Below are 25,141 nucleotides of genomic sequence, written 5' to 3' on the forward strand. Positions count from 1 at the left end.
CTCTCTCAATGACTTTAGCAGCTGCCCCCACCAAATCCCACATCAAATGGCAGTGAAGCCAGCTATGAATTTGTAACAGAGGGATGTAAATTAAATATTTAAAACATCAAAACTGCCTAAGATATAAAACAATACACCAGGATCAGCAACAAGGTCTACAAGCACTTGACTGGTTGTCCAAAAGGAAAACAGAAAGTTGCTACGGTTGTTTGAAATTAGGGATCAAGCTAAATTAACACACAAATCAGCCTCACTACAGAAACTGTTCTCACCTGAATCAATATTTTGCAGAAAGTCATGTAACACATGGATGTTGCAACACAGTTAGGTACAGTGCGACAAACGTGCTACAGTCCTCCAATACCAAAAGTAGTTTGTCTTATTTTTCTTTAATGATAAACACAGAACTTTTTAAAGTATAATTTTTTTCAAGCATACTATCTGGAAACCTTGCTGACTACAACTGTTCATTCAACTATCCATTATTTGGGAATTTAAACCCTACTTGTTTCCTTTAGAACAGTTGAAAATTGCCACACAAATACTTCTGCACTCTTGACCTCTACAGGGAACGGCTCATTCCTAACACGCCAACAACTGCTTAAGATGAAGTTTTCCCACCATTGGCCTAACATGCTCATCTACCATACCAAAACTACCACACACGCATTTATATGACTTACTAGATTCTAGTGGTATTTGCTTGTAATGAGTATCAGCTTTTCCAAAGCAACTCTCCAAACTACCAGTAAGTTTAAACACATCCTAAAGACTTAGAGTCTTTCCTTTTTTCCTTCTCCTAATCCAAACAGAAGCCTACATGTCAAGTTTATATCCTGGAGTCATCACTTGCAAGGCTTCATCCTAAAAGAAAATTGTTCGGTTCAGCTAAGTCCTTCCATAGATAGAACAAAGTGATATGAAACCACTTCAATATGTACAATTTAATTGAAAAAATCACTGAACAGACTTACCAAATTTTGTCCATAAAACATTGGCTTCAAAACAAACCTCTAAGGCCAGTTTTCTGCCCAGAACAAGTTTTAGTATAGAGTTACACTCAATTTTCTGAGCTTGTAACATGAAAAGGTTGACTACCCTCAGCTCTAAGTACAGTGTTTACAGAAGTATGCATATGCTGTAATGTGTAGTGTATAAGGCATGGTTTAAATCCTCTTCAGTGAAAATTAAAAAAACACTCCTCCTCTATCTATATTCCATGTCTTTTATGAAAGATACATGATCCAGGCTTTTCTGTTGCAAACTCACTCATTTATTTTGCATTTACTTCTGCACAGGGTGAATACCAGGAAAAACATGCTTTAAAAATCTCAGTCTATGAGTAGATTTATTTTCACAACCACGTGTCAGAAAACAACCTCTGCTACAGTTTTGGGGGGGCTTTTTTTTTTTTTTTTWTTTAAAGTTTTTACTTTTTATGCGTACCTGGCTAAAGAACTAAATAAAAATTCCCCTGTCATATTCTGGGAAGAGAAGGAGTTTTCTGATAAGCCTGCATTACTTTTCACTTCAGAGATGAGAGGATAGGAAGCAGGCAGGAAGGTATTTATTCTGATGCCATTTTAACCAACTCTAGAAAATAAAAAGACTTTAAAAAAACAGCAGCAATAAAAACAGCACCTGTGCCTTTTTTTAAACAATGTTGATGTTTTTCATTGCAATTTTTTATATCCTAATCCTAGAATGTACAGYATGTCCAGCCACAGCCTCAGCTGGACAAACACTTGATCCTGTAAGAATGGCTGACAGCAGCCTAAGCAAAGAGCATTGCCTAAGAACAGAAAGGTTTCTTGTCAGACAGGACTTAAGAGCCCTGCTCTATACCTCCTTCACACCACATCCTCCAAGAGGAAAGAGATTTTCTGTAACAGAGACAAGAGCATAGGGCTGCTGGGTAGAGCCGAGTATGCACTCTTACCCTTGTTCCTCACCTCACCCAACTGACATGGATCACCTGTGCAATGTGTTACTTTTATATGAAGTTAAGGTTGAGGAAAGGTAGGCAACATGACATTTAATCCATGAGGCGGGGTAGGAGGAAGCACTCGCAGCCTGCTAAGCAATGGAGGTGTTGAGGCAAGTCTATGAAGACAAAAGGATCAGGATGAGAAATTTCCAAAGATTATTTCACAAATACTTACCACTTTCTAAGGTAATCGATCCTCAGTTGGTCAAACCACAGTGTTTAATCAGAGGGTGACATGCAAGCGTTGGGAGCTCGACTTCCTAATACCACAAAAAACCTGCACAGAGTTATGCATTTTTTGTTGCCTGTCACATTGTACAACGCCCGTCCCTTGAGCACTGGTCCGCAGAATCCATCCGTATACATTGTTAGAGAAGATCAGTTTAATTGCAGATCTTTTTTTAATTTGCTTTCACAGAGCACTTAAAAGAAATTAGTGCTTGGGAACTGGGGCTCTGAAGCACAGCATAACAGTTTATTTATGATCATAGCAACTAATTTCTCAAAGAATCCTCAGACCCCAGGACCATTCCCATGTCAATAAAATTGGCTGCTTCAGAGATTGGCCACCAATCCTAAAAAACAGTGTTGTTAACTTGTTTAAGTGGCTTTGCTGGAGGAGGAGGACAGACAGCTGAACAACTGACCGCTGGACAACGTAGATTGCTTTAGCAACAAAAAGACAATGGGGAAAAAAAAGTTCAGCTTTGGTGTGTGCTAGTGGTTTTGTTACCACTAGCAAAGTCTGCCTAAGGTCTCAGCCAGCTCAAAGGAAATTACTGTACAGATGGAGACACTGCCCTGACAAGGCCAGCTGCCCCCTCCCTGCCTTTCCTTTATTTGACAGTTGCAGCTGCCACCGCACCTAGTCTTTGGGCTCCGTTATATCTCAGCCACTGATAGGAGTCACCCCTTGGGAAAGTAGGATGGTGGGACTGAAGTGATTTCAGGTATCACAAAGAACATTTTCCCTTTTTGCTTTACAAGCTTGTGAACCTTGCAGGAGGGTAGCCATCCGCTTCCACTYCCCCCCCCCCYCCCCTTCCCCAATGAGCTGTAACAGCGTATATCCTGCCAGGAAACATTACCATGCATTAGTGATAAAGCATTACATAAAAAGGTAAATTAAGTTTCCAAGTTGCAAATCTAAGCTGATAAACATATTATATCCACAGTTCAACAACTGTGYAGAAAAGAAAAAATAAACAGTTTTAGAGAAAACTTCAGGAATATGGGGGGAAAAAAACAGGAAAAGTAGATATGTAATGCCATGCTGTCAAAACACTGCTTGAGTATGTATGAAGTACAGCTACTGTACTTAATCAGATTAAACTAATGGCCATGCATTAACCTTGGGTATGTCTGCGTGGTACAACACCGTCCCAAAGAGGTGAGCTCAAGTGCCAGACAGCTTGCCAACACAGCACTCACCCATGGCGTTACACCCCCTGCTCGGCAAGGTAAATAAACTATAGCAGATGTGGGCGTTTATTCTCACCCCGAAGGCGGCAGTGGTGGAGATGTTGCACAGCTCTTCAATAACTGAGGCAGGCCGATGGGCAATGACCATGTTGCTGCTTTGGGTGACGCAGTAGGGCGCAGTCACCGGAACGGATCACTCGGTACACTCTGTCTGCAGGCACTGCTCTAATATGGAGATACTGAAAGAAATTAGCAGGGAGACCACAGACTGCCTCTATAAAAACAGCAGCCAATTATACATTTAAGGGACAACTGTGAGACAACGGCTTAATTGAAAGGCATTTTCCAAGCTCCACAGTTGCAGAGCTGCTTTGCCAAGACTGCGAGAGCCTAAAGATCAAGGGACATTGCTCGGTTAGAAAGACGCTGCATTGAAAGGGGCAGCGAGCCGTTCCCAGGGCAATCAGACTACACAGGGCACGGGTCCCACAGAGTCAGCAGGCGCAGCTGGGCTCCCCCCAAATCTGTTGCAGATGGGAGCCTGTATGGGGGATGTTTGTCACTGCACACCCTCTCCTCCTCACGCCTGAGGGAAGAAGTTATGGATCCAGACCTAACTCTGGCCATTTTGACAGCTGCAGTTACTACAAGGGGCTATAGCCACAGACCTGGTCTGCATAGAAGAAAAAAAAAAATAGTCAGGCAATCTGACCTCAAAAGGGGTGATGAAACACCACAAGGAATTCACTTTAAAGGAAAAAAAATAAAAAATAAAAAATAAAGTAGGGCTTAAGGGCAAGTTACCTGCCTACTGTGCTAAATGCTTTTACCAGAACCCCCTCCACGCCGCCCCCTGCCGTACAATCACCGGGGCAGGAGGAAAGGGAAGGTACTGAAATAGCACTTCCACTTCACACAGCTCCTTCGGTTTTTCCCAGACAGTAACAACCTGGCAAACACGACGCCATAAAGAGTTTAAAGAGACCACAGTACGAGATGTGCCAATTTTTGCATAGCTTACAAGCAAAAGTGGACAATACTCGTTCCAACAAACAAGCAAAACCCATGGAGAATTAGAATAGAAAGACGTCATGATGACTAGCTAATCAGCACTACAGTCGGGACTTCCAAGCACCAACAACTACTGCAGGAGGAGATGCACCTTTATGCAGCCATCCAGCAGAAACCCAGAAGAGGGTTTTTTCCAGACAGAACAGCAAATGACATTAGGGAATTCTTAGCCGGTCACTTTTCGTGACCAAAGTATACAAGTGCTAATTAGACTGTGCCAAGTCTTCATTTTCACACTTCCAGGGCTGCTCAATTAAAAATATGTATTTTGGCACTGCTCTGTTTTAAAATAATTTAGACAAAGCTAAAAACAAAGAAAAGCTTCAACCCCAGGAGGTAATACAGCTGAAGATGGATGAATCATTAGCATTCTGGAGGAAAAAAACAAAACAAAACAAAACATTAACAGACACACACAGACCTACTTTTCTGAACCAGTTATTGCCTGACCTGACAGAACAGACAACAAAAGTAAACAAATAGAAACACAGTGAGAAAGCAAGGAAATATAATTGACTGCCTTTTTCTGCGTTGTTAGTAGATCACTAGTTTGTCCTGCAGTATTTTTCTAGAGTCATTACCAAGTCTTTTTTTTAAAAGTCTCCAGGTAGTTAAGGCTGGGACAGAAACYGGAAAGTGCCAATAGAATCTAGGACCTTCAAAACACACAGTAGATTACTCAGCATGTGCTCACTGAGACATGATGTCAAGTACACAACTGCTGAAAGCAATGAGGAATTTGTTGGAAAAGATAATCAGGAAGAATTTTAATTTATTTTTTAGTGTTTTTGAGTGGCAGCTTTTAAACAAGAAAAGTGATTAAAAGAATCACTTGCAATTCTTCAAGATTTTGCAGAAATAAAGATGCTGCCACAGAAATCAATGCCTCGGCATCTCTAAGTTAATTGGGTTAAGGATAATACCGAGTGGTAATCAAAGTAAGATTTGTTATAACACGTTGGCAATGTTAAGATAACTGCTATTGGTGTATACAAACACATCTATCCTTATTTCTAAATCACTGGCTACCTTCCACTGTACGATGGTGCACCAGGAACAGATCTGTTCCCAGCTCTTGTAATGTGCCTAGCAGTTATGACATCTGCTTCAGAAATCAAGGAAAAAGGAACCCTCCCCTTAATGTCATAAAGCTAGGAGAGGAGGGAGTGGGAGGCCAGGTGTCCTCCTCAACCCGACCACACTTTGTCTTGTCTGGAAGACACAGGAACGGCATTTGGGAGAAGGCACAACTGTCCCGGACTTTTGAAGCTAACAGCACACTAATTCTGAACCTATTACTGTAGTCTTGAGGGTCAACTTTACCTTAGACAGTTACAAATTACTTTCTGCCAACAAATTTAGGGCATTCCATCCCTGAGGACAAATATCTTCCTTATTTCCAAGAACCTCTTGGTTATAAATAGGATCCCACATGTTGCCCCAAAGAACCTGTTGTAGAAAAATCCTTCAACTCTTCCACCTCCACTTGCTTCAATTCTCCATTTATATAAATCACCTGTATTTTAGATTGCCAGTCCCTTGAATTTATGGCTTTAAGAAAAATAAACACGAGTTAAGGTAATAAGGGAAAAGGGTTAATGAGCCAACCTTAGCAACTTTGATCACTTATGTAAATACTGTGGTCAACTGCTGTTTCTCTGCCCTTCGATAACAAGAACAAACATGCAAACAGATAGGTAACACTTTTCCTTCTCTTCAGAGCTCAGGATGCTATCCAAAACCACTTCTTCTAGGGACTTTGAAGATTAACAGCTTCTTATTGTCATAGTAGCTCTTTGTTTCTTTTGCTATCAAGCTAAATTAGGGGCACAATAGCCTTAAAAACCAAACCAACCTCATTCACTTGAGCCCCTTCTTCATAAGAAAACATTCATTGTACAAATTCTAGGCCAGATGGGACTTTTATCATCAGAACACTTTATTTAAACTTGCTTCTAATTACGTGGATCTGAAAGTAATCAAAACTATCAAAAAGCTGGACAGTCTTTCAAGAAAGCGCTTATAAAAAGTTAAGTGAGTTTAATGTGCGTGACATTCCAAAAAACAATCTCATCACAACAACAGGTATCTTGACTCTCTCTTATAAGGTGTGGGCTCCAAATATTCGTGTGATATCATCAAATAAGTCTCTAAACTGGCAAAAAGCAAGCAGTTCTAAGAAATACTAATTCCACAGGAATCAAGGTCTAAGAAAAGTCCTAAATGATAGTGGTTACATAAGAGATTGGATTAAAAATAATCTAGTGTGATGTGTGCATATTTACAGAAGACTTGGAAGAACAGAGTTTAAAACAATCACTTAAAGAAAAGTCAGTCCTTAAAGGAAACAATTTGCTGTACTAGATTATATTCATGCAACCAAGAAAAAAAAAGAGCAGAAACAGAGGATCAGGTGTTACATGTTGGCTTTACTCCTATTCTAAAGCAAGTTCAAATGCCCCCACAAGCACTTCCTTTCATTCAAAATGTAGCTCTTCCAGGAATATGCACTGAAATTCAGTGGTACCTAATTCAGTCGTAGGTCTCACATGTCACCAGGGGCTTATCCACCCTTATTCCCCTGTGAAGTATAACAACTGACTGCATGTGACTGCCTGAGATAAATGATTTAATGTTTGACTGATCACCTAAGGGTAACATTTTTATCTTATTCTGCATCTATGCAGCCAAACCACATCTGCAGTGTAATTTTGCACTAGTAAGACAGGATGCAATCAGTCAATAAACAGTAGGTCCCCCTTCCTACCTATTTAGCCTTCTAATATCACTCTTTCCAACCATAGAGGAGGAAGGATTAAAAGCACACAAAATTTTCTGAAATGCTGCACCTTTGTTGTCTCTTATTTGGGATCCTGGTTTTGGCTCTCCCAAAGACAGAGGCAGGTATCGATAGCAAAGGTCAGATTGTCTGCAACATCCAAAAAGCTGGTATTTCTGCCTCCCTCTTTTGCATATCTGGGGGAGGCAAGGGATGAATGAAGCACCCCTGCCATGGCACTGCGTCACAGCAATCTCACACAACCCAGATCAGTTTAGTAATTCTATCACTATGCACCATAAAAAGCATGCCAGGTCTTGCTATTAAAACTCACTGTGTTAAGACTTTGTCTCATTCACTTCAAATGATTTTTGACTAACAAAATGTGAAAGCAACATCTAGAAGAGCAGCAAATTTAATGCCACATATCTCTCAATAAGAAACACTTCCTATTAACTCAGCTTTCTTACTGTCCATCTTCTATATCGCTATTCTAACTAAACCCAGTCAATCTGGAGCTAAACAAAGCCCAGAAAGAGCCATGCCAGCTCAGAGTGAAGGTCCATCAAACCCAACACTGTAGAACAAAGCATGGATATTCAGAGAAGGATACAAGTAAGCAAGTGTGTAATGAAGCTTATCCAGCTTCCACCTATTTGCAGCTTGGGGGTTTCCCTAGAAGGGCGCGGGGAGGGTGTGCACATGCGTATGTACAGCCATCAACGTACAGCCGTCACTATGAAGTCTATAGCAAAACAATAAATAAAAAAAACTGCCCTTCTTCCCCGCAGCATCCATCAACCTTTCAGATTTGTTAGAGCTCTGCTTTTCTGGACATATTCCTAGCTGGCTTCTTAGGCYTCCCACTTTACTCCTGGATATCATGAATTACGCTTGAATGCTTTTAACATGCCAGAACACTTACTATTTCAATAATGACTTCTCCAGATTTTTTTTCTTTTATTATGAATGTAATGTTTCCAAACAACATTCTTGATTGTTAGACTCAAGCTGTATTGCTGTGATAACCCTCTAAGAACCCTGTCCCCTCCTGAGTTACTGTTATCCTTACATCAGCTAGCAGATTTTGAGAAGAAACCGACTCGCAGAAGAATTTGGTTGAAACAAATCATTATTCACTTGAGCAAACCCAAAGCTAGCATCTCTTCTGGACAACTAATGGTTCACAGGTTTACACCAACAGTTGGATGTGGGGGCTTGCCAGGATATGCAGCACTGCTCATACTGTACATGATGTTTGTGACGTCTGCTCRAAGCAAATTGTTCCTTCTCTGTGTCTGTTGGTAATTATGCCAATAACAGCCACAGCTGGGAAAAGTGAATTGTAGTTTGTCTTCTGTATGGAAAGTGTTTAAGTATTTATCTCTGATGCACAGCTTTAGAAGAGCCAGCTATAAGGTTCTCCTGCTGCCTTATATCTGACACCTCAGAGCACCAAACAGAACATGTGCTTTCATGGGTTATAAAGAATGACTATTTCTGTTAGTTCTGACACTTCATGGCTAAAATGCTGGATATGTTATCGGGCAGCACACACCGTACATAAACCAACAGTTCTACATCCTTGACGTCTGAGACCTTCCGACAAGATCAATAGAACCAGCTGAAAATAATGCAAAGGAGCGCTTTGAGAAGGAAATAATTCATGAAGCCACAGCAATGACAGCAGATACCATGTGCAGGCATTCATTTTTGGAGAAATTGGTTGGTTCATCTTTTATTATTATTTTTAATGTACCACTGCTACGAGCAGATGCAGAATCTGAGATACCTCCTGCATATGGTAGCAAGCAATACAGAGTCAGACCCCAAAATTCCTTTCAGACAATCTTGAGCAGAATGAGCCAAATACACAGCATTCAGTCCTCGCCTGGGTACTATTTTCAGACTAAGACTCTAAAATTTCAACCATAGCATGCAATGCATGAGACGGTTGTCATGAAAAACATTCCACATTATAAACTACTATTCTAAAAGCACCAGAGACTGGGCCAAGAATCTAAGCCCCAAGTGATATCAAGTGACTTATTATGCTATTTCCTTCCACCAAAGAAATCACATCTTGCAAGAAAAACCAAAATAGATACCTGAAATTAAACGAATTCTATCTGGCAATTAAGCAGAAGGTAAAAGAGTATAAATAGGCTGCGAGAAAACACAGGTTAGTTTTATCTTTTATATTGACACTCTGCCTCCCTCCTTGATGAGCTACAGAAATATTGCTGTAATCATCATATCAACATTTTTTGCCTTCCAGTAATTATGCCACTGTATAATTGAAGCTCCTGAGATTGATGTAAGCACAACTCTAAAACATAATAAGAACTCATGGGTGGAAGTTAAACTAGGGGGGAAAAAAAAAAAAAAAATCAGTCAAGAAATAAAGCACCCTTTTTCTTCTTTATCAGAGTAACTAACAAGGACTGAGGTATATTCTCCATCACTAGATATCTTTTATGACAATGTTTTTCCAGAAGATTAAGGCACAGATTCAGGGAAATGCTACAGCTTGAATTAGGAAGGGGACAATCTAACTGACCGCAGTGATCCTTCTGAGTTCATAAGCTATGAGTAGGTTAAGTACCTGGAAAAACAGTCTAAGTCAAATACCTTAACTTTGCAAAAGCTAAATATTTGAAAGTTACCATAGTACCTCGATATTCCCAAGATGTAAGGCAAGAGGACAGAAGAGGAACTTCTGAAATACAGCCTCCAAATGCGGTCACTGCAATACATACCACTCAATTCTGGCAGGAAACCAAGGGCTACCTTCTTCAGGAGCGCAAACTAACAAAATTCCAGGACAAAACGTCTGTTTCTCAAGCAACTGGTGCCACACTGAAATTGTTGGCTCTTGATCAGAATTTATAGTAAGCACAGAAATATGAACTGACAAACTGATCATCACTGAACAGCAAGTAGCTCTCCCAGAGGATGTATGAACAAATGGAGCTTTAGGACCAGACAGAAGAAGCACAGGAAAGACCACAGCAGCTCATCCAACTACTTGATGTGCACACTGGGAAGGACATGATGTTGAGAAATTCAAGCCTGACAAATTTCCCACTACTGAGCCAGGAAGTGGAAGGCTGGATGAAGAAAATATTGCTTTTCCTCTCTAGAAGATATTACATAAAAGTAGAACCGCACATCTAGAATATCTCAACATTCCTTTACRTTTCACTGTGCCATTTATACCTGCCTGTGAGATGCTATTGCTGCTACAGGCTCAGCAGAACCCAGTCTATCCCTGGGGAACTGCTTTCCAGAGAGTGCCCCTCTCACAGGTTCTCAGACCCATTAAGAGAGACTCTTTGGTACAAGGCAGCTCCCAATGTCCTCAAAGCTTCCTGCAAACATACAGATGTCTTTATCCAAAATCCCTAGTTTCACCAGTAACATTTCCCCCTTCCTCTCATTTACACACAGGTAAATTAAAATGAGGTTCCAGCTAAAAGTCCTGCCATTGCTTGGATGCAGCAGTACACTGGGACTTCGCACTTAGAAAGTGGCAGGAATCATCTGCAACCAGAAAAGGGAGAAGGTCCCCCCAGAGCATCCGGGGACCATGCAGGGTGCTTGAAATGCAGAAGGCACAGACCCATCAGGCTGCTGTGTTAACAACCTTATCTCATGCAAGACACAGGTTTACCAGCAAAAAAAAAAAAAAGCTCAGTTCTCAGTGGAGCATAAACTAATGGATTGAGAATAGTAAACCATAAAAATGATCAGCTTGCAAATCTCAATCCTACCAAACCAATATGTGCAGAGGCTGTAAAGTCTCCTCAGAGAGCATCAATTATACTATACATTTGATTTACATTTTTCACAGAAATAATTGAAGCTGTTCAGCTTGCTAAAAAAGGCCAAATGGGAAGGAGAAAACCCTCAAGATACCTAAGTGGCAGCTTTGCAGCAGGGTGAGACTAAACAAATGGAAAAGAACCTAAAATAGCTTGTGACGGTTTATCATTAATCAGTATGAATTACTTGGCAAAATGCAGTATCTCTCAGTGCAACTTAGTGGCACCTTTCCCAAAGAACTAATGCAAACATGAGTGCATAGCAAGAGGCTCCGGGAACAGGGGAAAAGGAATGTCATCACCAATCAAGTTGCTGATGGCAAGAAACAAAAAATGAGATGACATAGGGCAACACCTGTGTGGCTGAAAACATGACTGGCATGTTCCAGCTACTTCATTTGGCAAGGTTAAATTCACCAAAGAATCATAATCRTATTACAAAAAACTGAAGTCTTCTGAAATGCCTCCTTGCAGTCAGATACCATTTCTCCAGCAGTTTTATTTATTTGAGCATTTGCCCAGAACTGGGAGAATACTCTGAACCCTCCTTCTTATAAAATTACTAATCTATTCATAGAAGAACATTACTGTTGTGGATATGAAGGTATGAGGATACAAGAGAGAAGCATTATGTTTGTTTAGAGACGGTGATATAATAGGAAACCTACAGACAAGCTTTCCAAATCAGGCAATCTGTATCAAACCTACTGAGAAGCCCTTGTGCTGGCAGATTCTGGCAAATGGTGCAAGACCCAAAACTATTCCATTTTTCCAACTATATAAAATTGCCTAATACAAACATTAATTTATGTATATGGATTTGGTGATCCAAACTTATATAGTAACTACCATAGGTCTTGTGAACTCAGATTTGTACTCAAATAGCTATCAAAGAAATTTTGCTTTGACCCTCAAAATTGTTTTTCAAAGAGGTTACATGGATAGCAGCAAACTTCTCTTACATTTGCATGTGACTGTATCTGTAATGCTTTACTTCCTACTTATGAACACCTTTTGCATAATGTAGAGTTGCACTTACATGTGTCAATATATAGATAGGTCATTTACTCATTTTATGCACACTTAGAAGGAAGGGAAGTTCTACAGTGTTTCAAAGCATAACTCCAATTGCTGCTAGATTTAAACAGAGAAGGTAAGAAGTTCAGTGAATATCTCAACTGAAAACCTTGCATTTGCAAGCCTGAAACCACATAATGCAACTTCAGACAAAGAAAGTAGGGAGGTAGCTGGAATGAGCACCAAGCACCAGGATGAAGTAGTTCAAACCAGTTACCACCCTGCTGGAAGTGTCCTTACTACTTTTGTGCAAAGGATATGCAAGAGTCTTTAAATTCTCAAGAAGAATTCAAAAATCTTGTTTGGAAAATAATTTGTGGCAGTTCTGTTCATATGTAAAATCCCAAGTTATGAGCACTAACTGTAGCTTATATCTCCCAGGAACTGCAAAAAAGGAGTAAGAACTTTCTATGCATAAAGATGATTAGAGATATACCTGTAAACAAAATAAAATCATCGAGATGTTTGAAAAGATTTTCTGAGCTTGATCAGTAAAAGAAAAAAACCAGAGTGAGTGAAATTCTCAAACATGAAAATGAAAAACAGGCTGCCCCACATTTGCATTTCTCCAGCTATTTTGCACATTCTTCATTCAGGTAAAGATGGGTACTACCATAAGATCCGGAGCTGGAACAAGATGAGTTTTCCATGGAGTGAGGACCCACAAACTAGAGATGGCTCATCATTACTAAAGCTGTATGAATAGCACATTTCAAATACATAAACAATTGCAAATAACTAATTACAGCTGTCCAATGCCACAGCATGAAGACAACTGGATAACAGACAAAAGTCACCTCTGACATTCATGCCTTGAAATTAGCCTTTAGGTCAAACTACAAACCTCTCTATATAGTGATAGAGAAGACCATTCCACGCAAACAGTGAAACTTAAATGTTTTAGATATCGTTTCTTCCAAATGTTGCAGAGGATAAAGCATTTTAATCTACAGCAGTATAAATCATAATTTAGCTAATCTGATTTGTAGGAAATTCTCTATTCTCTGGCTTAGACCCTACACGTAGTGAAGAAAATAACAATAAACTTTCTGTCAAATCACAGAAAACTATACTGAACTGACCTTCCATTGCTCCTTGGGAAGCAGTTTCACTACCACAATGTCACCATTCAGGGCTCTGTTGCGAGCAACCACTCCATCAATAAAGATATCGCGAGTCCCATCCTAGAGAAAGAGGAAGAAAAATAAATGCCAGACCAAAACATATTAAGTTACAGTTGTTACGAAGTTTAAAACACTATCAAAAAAGACACACGCCCTGGGGAGACAAACATCCTGCAGTTGTGCATAGAAATGAAATGGATTCACCACATGCCCTCCAATACGCAATGTCTTTCAGCAAATAACCTCCTTTGGGTGTCTGTGCCAGCACAGTAGTTCCACACTATTTACTCAATACGGAGCCAAGCCTTCAAAATGTATCGTCTACAAACTCTGCTCAGCTCCTCTACAGTTACTCCTGGGAATAGCTAGACAGTTTTCTGCAGTCACAGTTCTTCCCATATTAAGTTCCCAGCTCAAGCCCTGTAAAAGCTATTGTTCAAAACATGTTTCCAGGACAGTCTCTGCAAAGTCTCCACGCAGCGCCGCATGCTGCTCTCCTGGCTGAGTTTGGAAAGCAGTGCGAAAGGGATGAGCAGCACAAAGATCCACAAGTCGTCCTTTGAAGGTGGCCTGGAGAGAGGCTAGGGAGGCACAGTTTCTTTTTTAAATGAGGTAGCACCACATATTCTGTATTTGGCACAACTATTATTAGAACAGATTCAAAATGGTGACTACAGGTGCCAAGTGCAAACCAGAAGATCTTCTATGGTAACATACATGTTAGGACACCTTCTCTCAATATGCTGTGATAAGAGTCTTGCACAGGAGCCTCTACTAATTGTACGCACCATGACTATCTGCCCTAGATATGTTTGGCATTCTGCTAATCCAGACTTGATTTGGAAGATTTTCTTCACGGGGGTGAATAAAGATGAAGCTTTTTAAGGATGTCAACACAGAGGTTTTGGTTTTAAATGACTGCCAATTTTGTCCTTTTTTGGCTAATTATCTACAGTGCTCTTGCTGCTTTCATTTCCGTTTCCTTATAATTCAGTACATGGAGAATTCCATGTGGTTGTTTACAGTGCCATGAACACAAACAGCATGAGCATTTAGTATTAACTTGAGCACTCAACACAGTTTTTCTACAGAGAGCTATCTTTTCATAGTTTCAAGATACAAAAAGGAAGAAAAGTTTAACTGAAAGCTTTTCATTTCTTTCATCACAACAAAAAAACAGCCTCAAGAAAAATAAAATCTTAATCACTACTTTAATGACTTCTCAGTTGCACACTCCTGAATATCAAATGCTTGAGTAGATCCAATCAGAACTAGCAGTATATTCAGCCTCCAAGAAAAACTTATTTTATAACCTGAAAACATGAGGCCTTAATATCACATAAATATCTTACTCTGCTTAGATACCAGAACAATAAAACAGCAGAATCATGCCATGATGTGAAACTAAGGCCATCTTCCAAGAGACCAAATTACTCTAAGAAAAGCAGCAGCAGCAGCAGCTCAACAGCTGTGTGAAAGCTGCCTCCCATGACAAGATGCAGAAAAATTGCAAAGCCTCTTGGACCAGCATAATTCAAATTGGAAACCGTTCTTTTCAAAAAGCCAGATTTTTTACACATGGTCTTATTCTTCTCTTCTCCCCACCCTTTCCCTTCTCCTCAACTCCTGACCTAAATCCACCACATATATAAAAAGAAAAGTTCAAAGTTACTATTTAAGTAAAGTGCATGGTTTTGTTTTAAATATCTCTACATGTAGCTGCTGTGCTGCAGGTCACAGGCTGGCATTCATGACAATTTTATTGTTCTACACTTTTTTCCTGTTTTCTTTTTCCTTCTCTGTCCAAGAAAATGGAAGGCAGCCCCTTCCTCCACCCCTTATAAAGGCACCTGATGTGTCACACCAGCAAGTTAAAGCTGCATCTCTAGACTATGCAAGAGTCTTGTCTTGAATTGCAGCCAGTTACTCTCATCTTAAACAACATACTCATATATAGAGAGTGTATAAATATACATATATAAAATATATATAGTGCAATTTTACAGCAATTAATTTCCATGCCTGTTATATCAGAAATCAGAAACATCAGTAATTAGAAATTGGCCAGCAGTTTTATTTTTGCCTAGAAATAGAAACATTTCTGTGTCTAGAGCCCTAGGCCCTGGATTGTTGGGTGAACTTGCACACTTCCAAGAATACTTGCGTACCCCTCTCTTTTTCCTTCAGTGTCCCAACTCTGCACCCCTGCACAGTTGCCCTTTCAGGTTACTCATGCAACTAAATGGCATTGAAATGCAACACAACACAATCACTTGCAAAGTTTAAACTGGCCCTGGGTCCATACGCTGTATTACTCGTGATAGCTTCAGGACTTCTACAGCCCTCTCCAGGTAGCAAGGTGCTTTTATTCCTCAGTGGCCTTCTGTGAATATCAATAGCAGTGCTCTCTATCCCCGTCTAACAAGATGACAACCTGCAGTCCTTTTATCTGCTCTGGAAGTGTTCCAAAATTGCAACCCAGCCACTTAAGACGCTCACTCACACTCAGGAGCCTCATTCTTCAAAGCAACAAAGCCATGATTGCAAACATCACAGTACTGTGAGCAGAGAAGACACAAGACACAAGGTAGAGATTTCAGTGCTCTGGGCCCATTCGCTGGGGAGTTTTTAAGAGAAAGGCCCTGGGCCTTCCCCTCAACGCTTTATGCAACAAAGACAAGCAGACAGAGCACAGTTGCAGCAAGAAACACCCTGGGGCTTCTGGTGTTAAAAGGTGAACAGCTGTTGTATTGGAACTCCATGAAGTCGTAGCCAAGTGAGAGCTGAACAGAAAGGGGTACAGTGCCTTACTCAACAGCAGGAGAGAAAGGGTGATTTTTCACAGCTGCAGCTCTTGCAGCATCTGGCAATGATGGCAAGTCCTGCAGAACACCAAGGCTGCGAGCCCTCCTGCTAGCCTCAGTGGCAAATAACACTATAAGAAGGATAAGCTTCCTAAAGTGTCTCTCCCCCCTTACAGTGACAATGCCCACACTAGCCACATTCACCTTCATCCAAGTGTTGACTCTACTTGTGATTAGCGATGAGGCTGGTTCTGTGATTCAGCTCCACAAACGAAAGAAAAAGTAAAAGGATGAATGGGATACTAACCTCAACCAACACTCCTTTTACAGATGTATTCCCAAACGCAGAACAGTGAGCAACCTCCTGCATGAGGCAATAGCTGGGCACTAGGGGGAAATTAGGGGTAAAGCTTCACATCCAACTAAACTTGCATGTGCAGCCAGACATCACATTTAACCTTGCACTTTGTAATTGCAGAGAGTATCTTTTAACAGGCTACACTTGCCTTACATTTGAGACCATATCTAGAGAAAGCCTCCCAGTTCCTTTCCCATTTACAGTCAGTGCTACTTCATCAAAGTACCAAAGAGCTGTTCTGTACTTCCTCCAATTAATCCTAAGAATCTACCTCATGCATCCCTGTTCTTTCTCCACCCCTGGAATGCTACTCTTCTTCTAAGGAAAGGGGCTCCAAATGATTATCCCCAACAAACAACATGAACTGACACTACCACAAATTTCAAGACTTCCAATTCAAACTCCAAAACAATAGTGCTGGCAGCAGCAGGGACATCAGAGTCAGTGTTTCACTCTCAGTGCAGGCCCTGTCTTATCCCCCCGCATACCAACAAAACATTTCAATATGAAACTCACTCTCTCATTGATAGTAACATTTTGACCAAGTCAGTTCCAGATAAAAAGCTTTGGCTGTGCCAGCTGTGAGGTCACCTTCCCTACTGAAAGTCCTTGAAATTGCAAGAGCCCTTCTTTTCTGTCAAAATAAGGAAAGAAGAAAGAAGAGGCACAAACCACTCCCATGTGAGCACATCCCAAGCCAACCAATATACAGTTAGCGTAAAAGCAGGCACATGAAAAGGAATCACRTACATTACTTTTCAAATGAGTTTTCAAATTAGCTCATGCAGCAGATCAAAAATGGAGAGCATATTTGTTTAGGGAAGATTAACTTAAATCAGTGGAAAATCTATAAAACCTCCATAGACATAAACCAAGAGTTTACAATTACACTATCTGGTGGTCCTCAAACCTGAGTTCAGCTGGCTTCTGTAGGATGCAGTTGTACACCCAATTTCAGCACAAGCTAAGTAAGATGTTCTTTGCAGTATGAAAAAGCAAGATTTGCTTGGGAATATTTGATTAAAAAAAATCCAGATCATGTTCATTTATTCCCAACTCATTCACCTCTGAGTGACCTTTCATAAACAACATAATTCCTATCTTAATACACCTTCACTTATGAACTGTAAAGCATTATATAATTACACTTACTGGGGATGGAATGAAGGCTTCATGGTATTTCTTAGGATTTATTCTCAAGGGTCCCTTAAAAAAAGAGAAGAAGAAGAAAGATTATGCATGAATCTTATTAACTTCATATAACATCAGTTAAATTAGAGAGCTGTAATATATCTACTGTGAAACATGAGAGATGCATCTGAATTTTCATTATACAGTACAAGTCCTGTCAACTTAGCATCCGAGCGATTTCAAGCCAAAAGGCAGTTTCATGACAGGCTTAAGCTGATCTACTGCAGCCTGCCACCAAAGAGATGTTGAATCATTAGCTGCTGCTGCTGCTACTGGATGAATTGAGGATCCAAGTCCTCCTATTCCCTTCACACAGTTTCTCCTGAGTTTAAAGATTTCACCACCTTTATTAACAAACTGACAGTCAGAAACAGTTTGTTTTGCTCTGGTTTGGAAAGAGGAAGTGTTGATTTTGCTTATTTTGGAGGACAGGAGGAAAAGGGCAAAAGCTGAGCTGCTGCAGTAGCATGGCAGCAGGCGTGAGCCTTATGGGGCTCTGGCTGTTCCAGTAGACACAGTAGCAATAACTCAGTGATAAAGAACCTTTTCAAAGATGAATAGAAAGGATTTTCCAAAAACAAACATTTAAGGTCTAAAAGATGAAATACTGTTTAAACACTTTTAAAGTCAAACCATTTTAAAAACATTTGAAAGTCCTGGGTATATCTATTTCGACTTTGTTATCTGCCAACTCAAGATTCAACTCATTGCAACAAATACCTATGACCCCTCCAAAGTAAACCAACCCATTTTCTGCTTGCACTGAGCTGCATCAGTTAACAAGAGAAAGGGAGAGCCAAACAGTGAGTTAGAGGCTATGCAACAGTGCCATTTCCACCCTAAAAGGGTCCTGGGAACTGTGATTCAGGTGGCAGTTAAAACTGACAATATTTGATTCTTATGGAAACACAACTCTTAACCAGGCATCTGCCTTCACAAAGGCTTTTGCTTTGCTCTGAAAATTTAAAACTTTCTTCGTTTGTATATTTGAAAAAATGTTGGCCAATTTGTTATATGAACAGATTCCATCTGTTTGCACTTCTGTGTTAAGCAATCATAGGAACCTCTCACAGGAATTGCTTCCTTAAAAATTTACTGCAGCATATAATTTTTTATGTATTCTGGGAAACATTCAGACAATAGGAAAATAAAGCTGATTGCATGTGAAAGTCTTGCTGCCTTGAAGAAGAATCTGCAAATTTATGAAGGTTTTCCATTGTTTTTATTTGCTTAGCTATTTATTTGCTTAAGTTTGGAAGTACCAGCACCTCATATTCTATATTCGTGAAATCTTATTTGGGTACTTTTCTGCAATGTCTTATTTTATACCTTATGTAACTAGTATTAATGTGCACACTGGCCACATGGCAAGTGCTACCCAGGACAATGGCAAGAAACAAAGACGACACACTGGGATCAACCCTGGGATTACTTTATGGTTAGGCAAAGTGAGAGCTAACCTGCTGTCATCATCCTCTGTTAGCACTGGTGCCCACTGATGGAAAACTCATAATGGTTTTTCCCCACCATCTCTCCCAGAATCAGCCACTTTTAGTAAAGGAAGCTGCTACAGAGAGCCACAAGAGAGGAAAAAATGAAAGGGGACAGCTGCTTTGCTTGAAAATGAGTCAAATAAGTCCCATATCTAGGATCTATCCAACAGCACAAAGCAGATGAGGGGATATGCTGTGTTACTCTGGAGAACCCCCCTTGGATAGTTTGGGGCAGCTGTCAATCAGCCAGGTGCCCAATATGCGCGTGAAAAATCAGGGTTTGCATCCATGGCCCATAAGGCGCCTAAGTGGCTATGCACACACGGACACCCAGCTCAAGCAAATACACAACAGAGTGAAGCCTTACTACGTTTAGTGCACTGGGCACCTCTACATTTCATATGCACTATCTAATTATGACCAGCATTAGAATTCTTACGTCAAGGAGCATTAAAATACTTCAGCTCTTTCCTTTAAGCAAGGAACTCCCAAAGTTTATCTTAGAAAGCAGATGGGCCCTATTATCTGTGCCTATGAAAATCCTATTTACAATGTTGCACATTTCACGCTGTGATATCATATCTGGAACCAGYCACTCTCCCCATCTGCAACGAACAACTGTTCTCATATGTGTATTAGGGGCTGAGGATCTGGCTGCAGAGTCTCATGATGTCACACTAATGCTGTATTATTTTACAATAGCTTGCAAACAATAGCTGCTATATTTATCAGTGTTTTTATGTCAGTAGGGCCTGTGYTTTGAAAGGAAGAGAAAGGTCTGCAGGAAGGTTTCTAAAACACTTTCTGATGATTCAGGTCAGCTTCAAACACACTTGCCAAAAGTTTCTAACCTTATTAAGCTCCTCCAGCAAAACACAAAAAGGTCGTGATTTCTCAAGTTGCTCTGCTAGAACCAGAGCAGGAAAGACTCAGACTAAACGTCAAGCATCTCAAACCAAGCAGTTCAYATCAGCTATCGTAACATGTACGCCTTGATTAGTTTGTGTGTGAAACACTGGAAAAGGCCAGGGTTCAAGTATCTGCCCACTATGCCAAGGCCACCTTTGAATAAAACAATCCATGACCATCAGGGAAACCCTGGTCATCATACCCGCAACAAGCAGCTTTCCCCAAAAAAACATCAGCTYGATGGCAAAGTCTGCTCAGCGCCTCTGTACATTGCGCATTCTCGCTCCGCCTGACCCCACCATCCCTGCAGGGAGGGTTGGGAGACACTGGAGGCGTGGAGCAGACATGAAATTCTGGCTGGCGCTTCACAAGATGATTACTGTCCTTTGGGTCAATGTTCCTTAATACATAACCTGACTTCATCTGTTGTGTATAGCCAACATCATCCAGTTACGTAACTACGCAGAAGTTATTCAATCTTGTTTGCCTTTAGACCAGCCTGTATCATTCCAGTCAACCTGATGCATGCTGTGTTTGCTCATCGCAGATAGTTTTATGAGGTGGGGAAGCAGGCAGTCTATGCATTCTGTGCAAAAATGTCCATTCTTGTGGAAGGATACCTCTGCACATATCCCAGGATTAAGTGAATCCAGGAATCCTCATGGGCACACTTCTCCATGCTACTTACTGAAAACTGGGTTATGTCAGATAGAGCACCCGAGGTCACTGAGACTATTACTGACAGACTTCAGCAACCATAAAGATAACACTTTTGTTCCTCCTGATATAGGACTGCTTGATCTTCATGGCACTCATGTTTTATCTCAAAGACCTCCCATGTCTGCCAGTAGATTCCCCAGTTAGGGCTTTCAGGATTATTTAGTTACATAACCCCACTGCCAGAGTCCACGACATCTTCAGAGCTACAGGAGGGTTTTCTCCCCTATAAGAGATCATGTTCTCATTCAGAGATATGCAAATCCAGTGTTTCCATGATACTCTGGGGGACTCCCCTGCTCAGAGGGTTGTGCTTCTGACTGGCTAGACCTGAAGTTTGTTTGGGACCATCAGATTCAGACTGGTAGATTTCTTCACCTCTTCCACAGGTTGCAGTGCATTTYTGCAGGTTACCATGCCAGACCATCTCCCTGCTCTCGGGGATTAACACAACAGGTTTTTGTTTGCTATTTCCCCCATCAAAGAGCAGTGCTGAATATCTGTCCATCCACTAAAACTGCTTTCGGGATCTCACCTATCCTGTTTGAAGCTGCAATGACAAACAATCTTGATGAGRTCATGAGAATGAATGAGTTCAAGATGAGAGATACTGAGCTGGGATGCTCATGATCTGACACTCAAACCTGAATGATTAAATCCAGCTTCTACAGTCTCAGCTGTTTCCCTGAGATAAGGAACTGGGTGAAAGGAAAATGGCTACAGACTAAGAAAGCACACGACTCTTCCAGTTGCAGAGCACACAACCTGAAGTAGATATGAGGCATTTACAAGACCTAGGGCTTCTTTTGCTAGAATAGTATGCAATCACAGGTCCTCTGGGACTTAGCATTTCCATAGGGTTCTCGGGTAGTAGCAATATTCTGATGTGCCTTTTATCATTTGCAGCTATACTTCACCTCAGAGGCAGACTTTACACTCTGCAGTTACTACTGCCAGGCCATGTCACTGCAAACAGGTGCCAAAAACACTCCTGAAGTTAAGACAGCTTTAGTTGCCACCATATGCTGCTGCAGCCATCTAAAATCAGATGTAGGGAAGTCACAGCTCAAGGCTCCYATTTCTTCCCTGACCATTTGCTTCCAGGTGTGGATGTCTATGACCACCTTTGAAAAGACCATGACTTGAGGCCATGTGGGCCACTCTGATAATCAGCAAGGATATGCTGTACAGTCTTTCTTCCAAAAGCTAAGACCTGATAAGTCTTCAAGAAGGAATCAGTTTGAAGTCTTAAATGTGGAATCCTCATCACACTTCCAAAAATTATGCCTTTATATTACATTATTATACAAGAATTACTACATAATCATAACAAGAAATCAGACAAAAGGTAAGGGATGCCATTTGCAACTCTGACTGTACAGACGAAAATAAGTATCACAACTTAACAGCATCACAATACTACTTAAACAGCAACGCATCAGTGAATGTTTGGGTAAATGATGCCTCAGCAGGATAGCATGAGTGTCTTTCTTGCCCTCACCAACTTTCGCCTGCCAGTCTGATATCACAGGGATGCTGAGTCTGTCCTGAGGAACATGACACCACGATGAGAACTGTACTGCAATGGTACTTCTCCTACCCCTCAGTGAACCTCAGCCCTGCCTGCTTTTATGCTAGACCCCTCCTGAGATCCAACTACCCACACATATGGCAGGTCTGCTCCCACATGTTGCTAGATACTAGGAGAAGATTCGCTCCCTAACTACAGCTGTAGTTTTGCTGCTCAGATTAAAAGCATAAAGTCAGATCTTTGACTGACAGGTACAGAATCTGTAAAATGAGGACATGCTTATTGTTAGCTGTTCAAGGCAAATGACCATAAGCACACAGGCAACTGATTTTCTGCACTTCAGTGGGCTTACCTGCTCCATCCACTATCTGTGCCTTACTTCAGTAAAACATACACTGTCAAAGACAGCCTGAGAACTGCCTGGCTCAGCCCTATCTTAGGGAAGTGTAAAAACAACATTATGCAAGTAAATCAAGGATCTGACATGACCGACTGGCTCTTTTATGTTACTTTAACCAGTTTTGCTGTAGTTCATAACACTACTGCAATGCCCTGGTAGGCACAGCTCTACCAGGCTCCAGGGACTACAGCATTACCTGCACCATCACTCTCCCTTTTTTGTGGGAGAGAGACTTCTGGGAAGAGCTGATAAAAAACAGACTGAAAAGAGGAAACATCTGCAACCTCACTGCTGAGGACTAACCAACTTCTCCGTGAGGAATTCCTCAGTGAGGAATATTTTGCTATGGGCACTCATTTTTACTTAGACCGACAAAGACAGGGACTGTTTATTTACTGCTATTCCCTTTCAGTTGAGTTCTCCCAGCCCCTGCTATGTTTTAGAGCATCATTTGTACAAGTAAGAGTCTCCACAATAAATGACTTCATCATGATCATCCAATGAGAACTTTACAATGCATCACATCTGTGGATCAGGAATTTCTCTGAACATGCAGCCAAGACAAAACCTGCACTTTARCTGAACATAAAAGGTTTTATTCCATTCCTAGAACCTCCTGGGGAAAAAGAAGAATCCTCCTCTAGCATCTCCAAGTGGCATATCAATTCCTTGTCATGCAACCAAATGACATTTATGCCTATAACTTCCACAGGCTTATCACAAAAGTAAGGCCATTCTACGTTCCAGGCACCTGAATTAGTTCTCTCCTTTTCAGTCCTGCTGAAACATCTTCCTTYGACATGTAGGCTTCAAATATACTCTTCTTCCGCCCTCGAGTGGGTTTATTTCGATTCTTTCTATCACCTGATGTTAGGGCAGCACCATATGATCCTCCTGCAAAACAGAAATTCATAAGAGTTATCTTGCCAACCAAACTTGTCTATGTATTTTAACAGCAGTTGTACAGAAGCTTTGTATTTGAAGTTGAACTTTTGAGTTTGCCTAGAAATACTGGCACCCGACTTCAGAACACCAAAATGCCTGGAATGGTCATATTTTACAGATAACCAACAGTCTTTTACAGCTCACTTTAGAGTTAAGACTATTCATCCCAGCACATCTTTTAATAGTGCTGAGTACATGCTTCAAGGCAGCTTATTCCTGAAGCGTGTACGCACTCTGCTTTAATACCTCTGGGAGTTCCCAGTTGTCTAGGATTTATTCTGCTGTCTGAATTGTTCATTGTTTCTGTCTGCGATTCAGAGAGTTGCCTCTTCCTATCGAAGTTCTGGGGAGCTCTTGTGGATTCAGAGTTGTTTCTGGTCCTTGCAAACCCTCTCTTTTCCGCACCTGAAATCAAACACAGGTTTGAAATAATGGGGGAGGGAGGGGGAACCCCATTGCCAGCTTGTGGCCCTGGTGACAGTCACAGTCTGCAGCATTTCAGTAAAAGTCACAATTGTGTGTCATGCTCTTTACCCAAAAGAAGCGACATCTTCATTAGTTCATTTGCAATCTGTTGGCTCTTCCTGCCTCAATCCACCATTAACTTACTTTAGCATAAACAAAACTCTGGAAATTACTGTATTAAAGTTGGATACAATTTTTCCAAAATCCTGGGAAATTCATTAGAGTGTATAAAATGTGAAGTTGTTAAACTGTTTCCAAAGCTCTACCCTCCACCTTGTTAAGCCCCCAAATAGTGAAAAAATATAGTTTTAAAATGCAAGTCACAGGGAAATTAACTATTTCAGGCAGTGGGGGGGGGGGGAGAGAGGGGGATCAAAACAACACACTCTGGACTAGTTAACTGCAGAGCTACCAGAGGCAGAACCAATCAAGGTCCTTGAACACAACGAACTGCAAAGAACTGCCAGGGTTGCAAACATCCAGCCTGCTCAAAATAAGCCACAATCACACAAAATATTCTGAAAAGACTCACCCCTTTCTTCCCTGCCATCACCTCAGACCCTTCCCTACAGCCAGGAGAGCAAGCAGCAGCTTCCAAAGCTTATGCCAATGCTGTTCCACGGATCAGCACATTGGAATGCAACGCAACGCAGCTGCCCTCTTGGCCCTCCACCTGGATACTGAACATGTCATCACAGCTTTGCCTTCCAGCCCCTCCTGGCTACGTTCCCTGGGTCCAAGCTTGTACCTGCAAGTCAGAAAACGTACAATGCCAACTTATTTGCTAAGGGGCTACCCAAGTTACAAGGCAAATTTTCTGTGTATGGTGTCTTTCACAAACTAAATCCCCAATTGCTTCAGAGAGTTAAACTGTGGCAGTGGGAAGAAAAGGCAAAAAAAATTGTACTTTAGCAGAAATCTTTAAAAATATGGCACAATAAGAGAAAACTGCTACCCTACCCAGTCACAGACTGAGAGCAACTTTCACATACAATAACAGACAAATCAGCAAGAGGAGGGATCCTCCTAAACCAAGAGAGGAGA

General features: G+C 41.0%; 1 protein-coding gene across 4 annotated transcripts in view; it reads right to left on the reverse strand.

Annotated features, from left to right (window-relative positions):
• Window positions 1-25,141, reverse strand: part of DIS3L2 (DIS3 like 3'-5' exoribonuclease 2) — a 204,361-nt gene that overhangs the window by 158,775 nt on the left and 20,445 nt on the right. For 3 of the 4 annotated variants that reach the window (XM_026070976.1, XM_026070977.1, XM_026070975.1), the window contains 4 exons: window positions 23,879-24,037; window positions 23,439-23,581; window positions 17,599-17,652; window positions 13,243-13,344 (listed from right to left, as the gene is read on the reverse strand). In XM_026070976.1, the coding sequence (XP_025926761.1) occupies window positions 13,243-13,344; window positions 17,599-17,652; window positions 23,439-23,581; window positions 23,879-24,037 (458 nt within the window). Of the gene's footprint in view, window positions 1-13,242; window positions 13,345-17,598; window positions 17,653-23,438; window positions 23,582-23,878; window positions 24,038-24,629; window positions 24,846-25,141 lie in introns of all 4 variants that reach the window. The other variant, XM_026070978.1, reaches the window with a different exon arrangement.

This window comes from Apteryx rowi, unplaced genomic scaffold, assembly GCF_003343035.1.
Source record: "Apteryx rowi isolate R43461 unplaced genomic scaffold, aptRow1 scaffold_32, whole genome shotgun sequence".
In the NCBI taxonomy this organism is placed as follows: domain Eukaryota; kingdom Metazoa; phylum Chordata; class Aves; order Apterygiformes; family Apterygidae; genus Apteryx; species Apteryx rowi.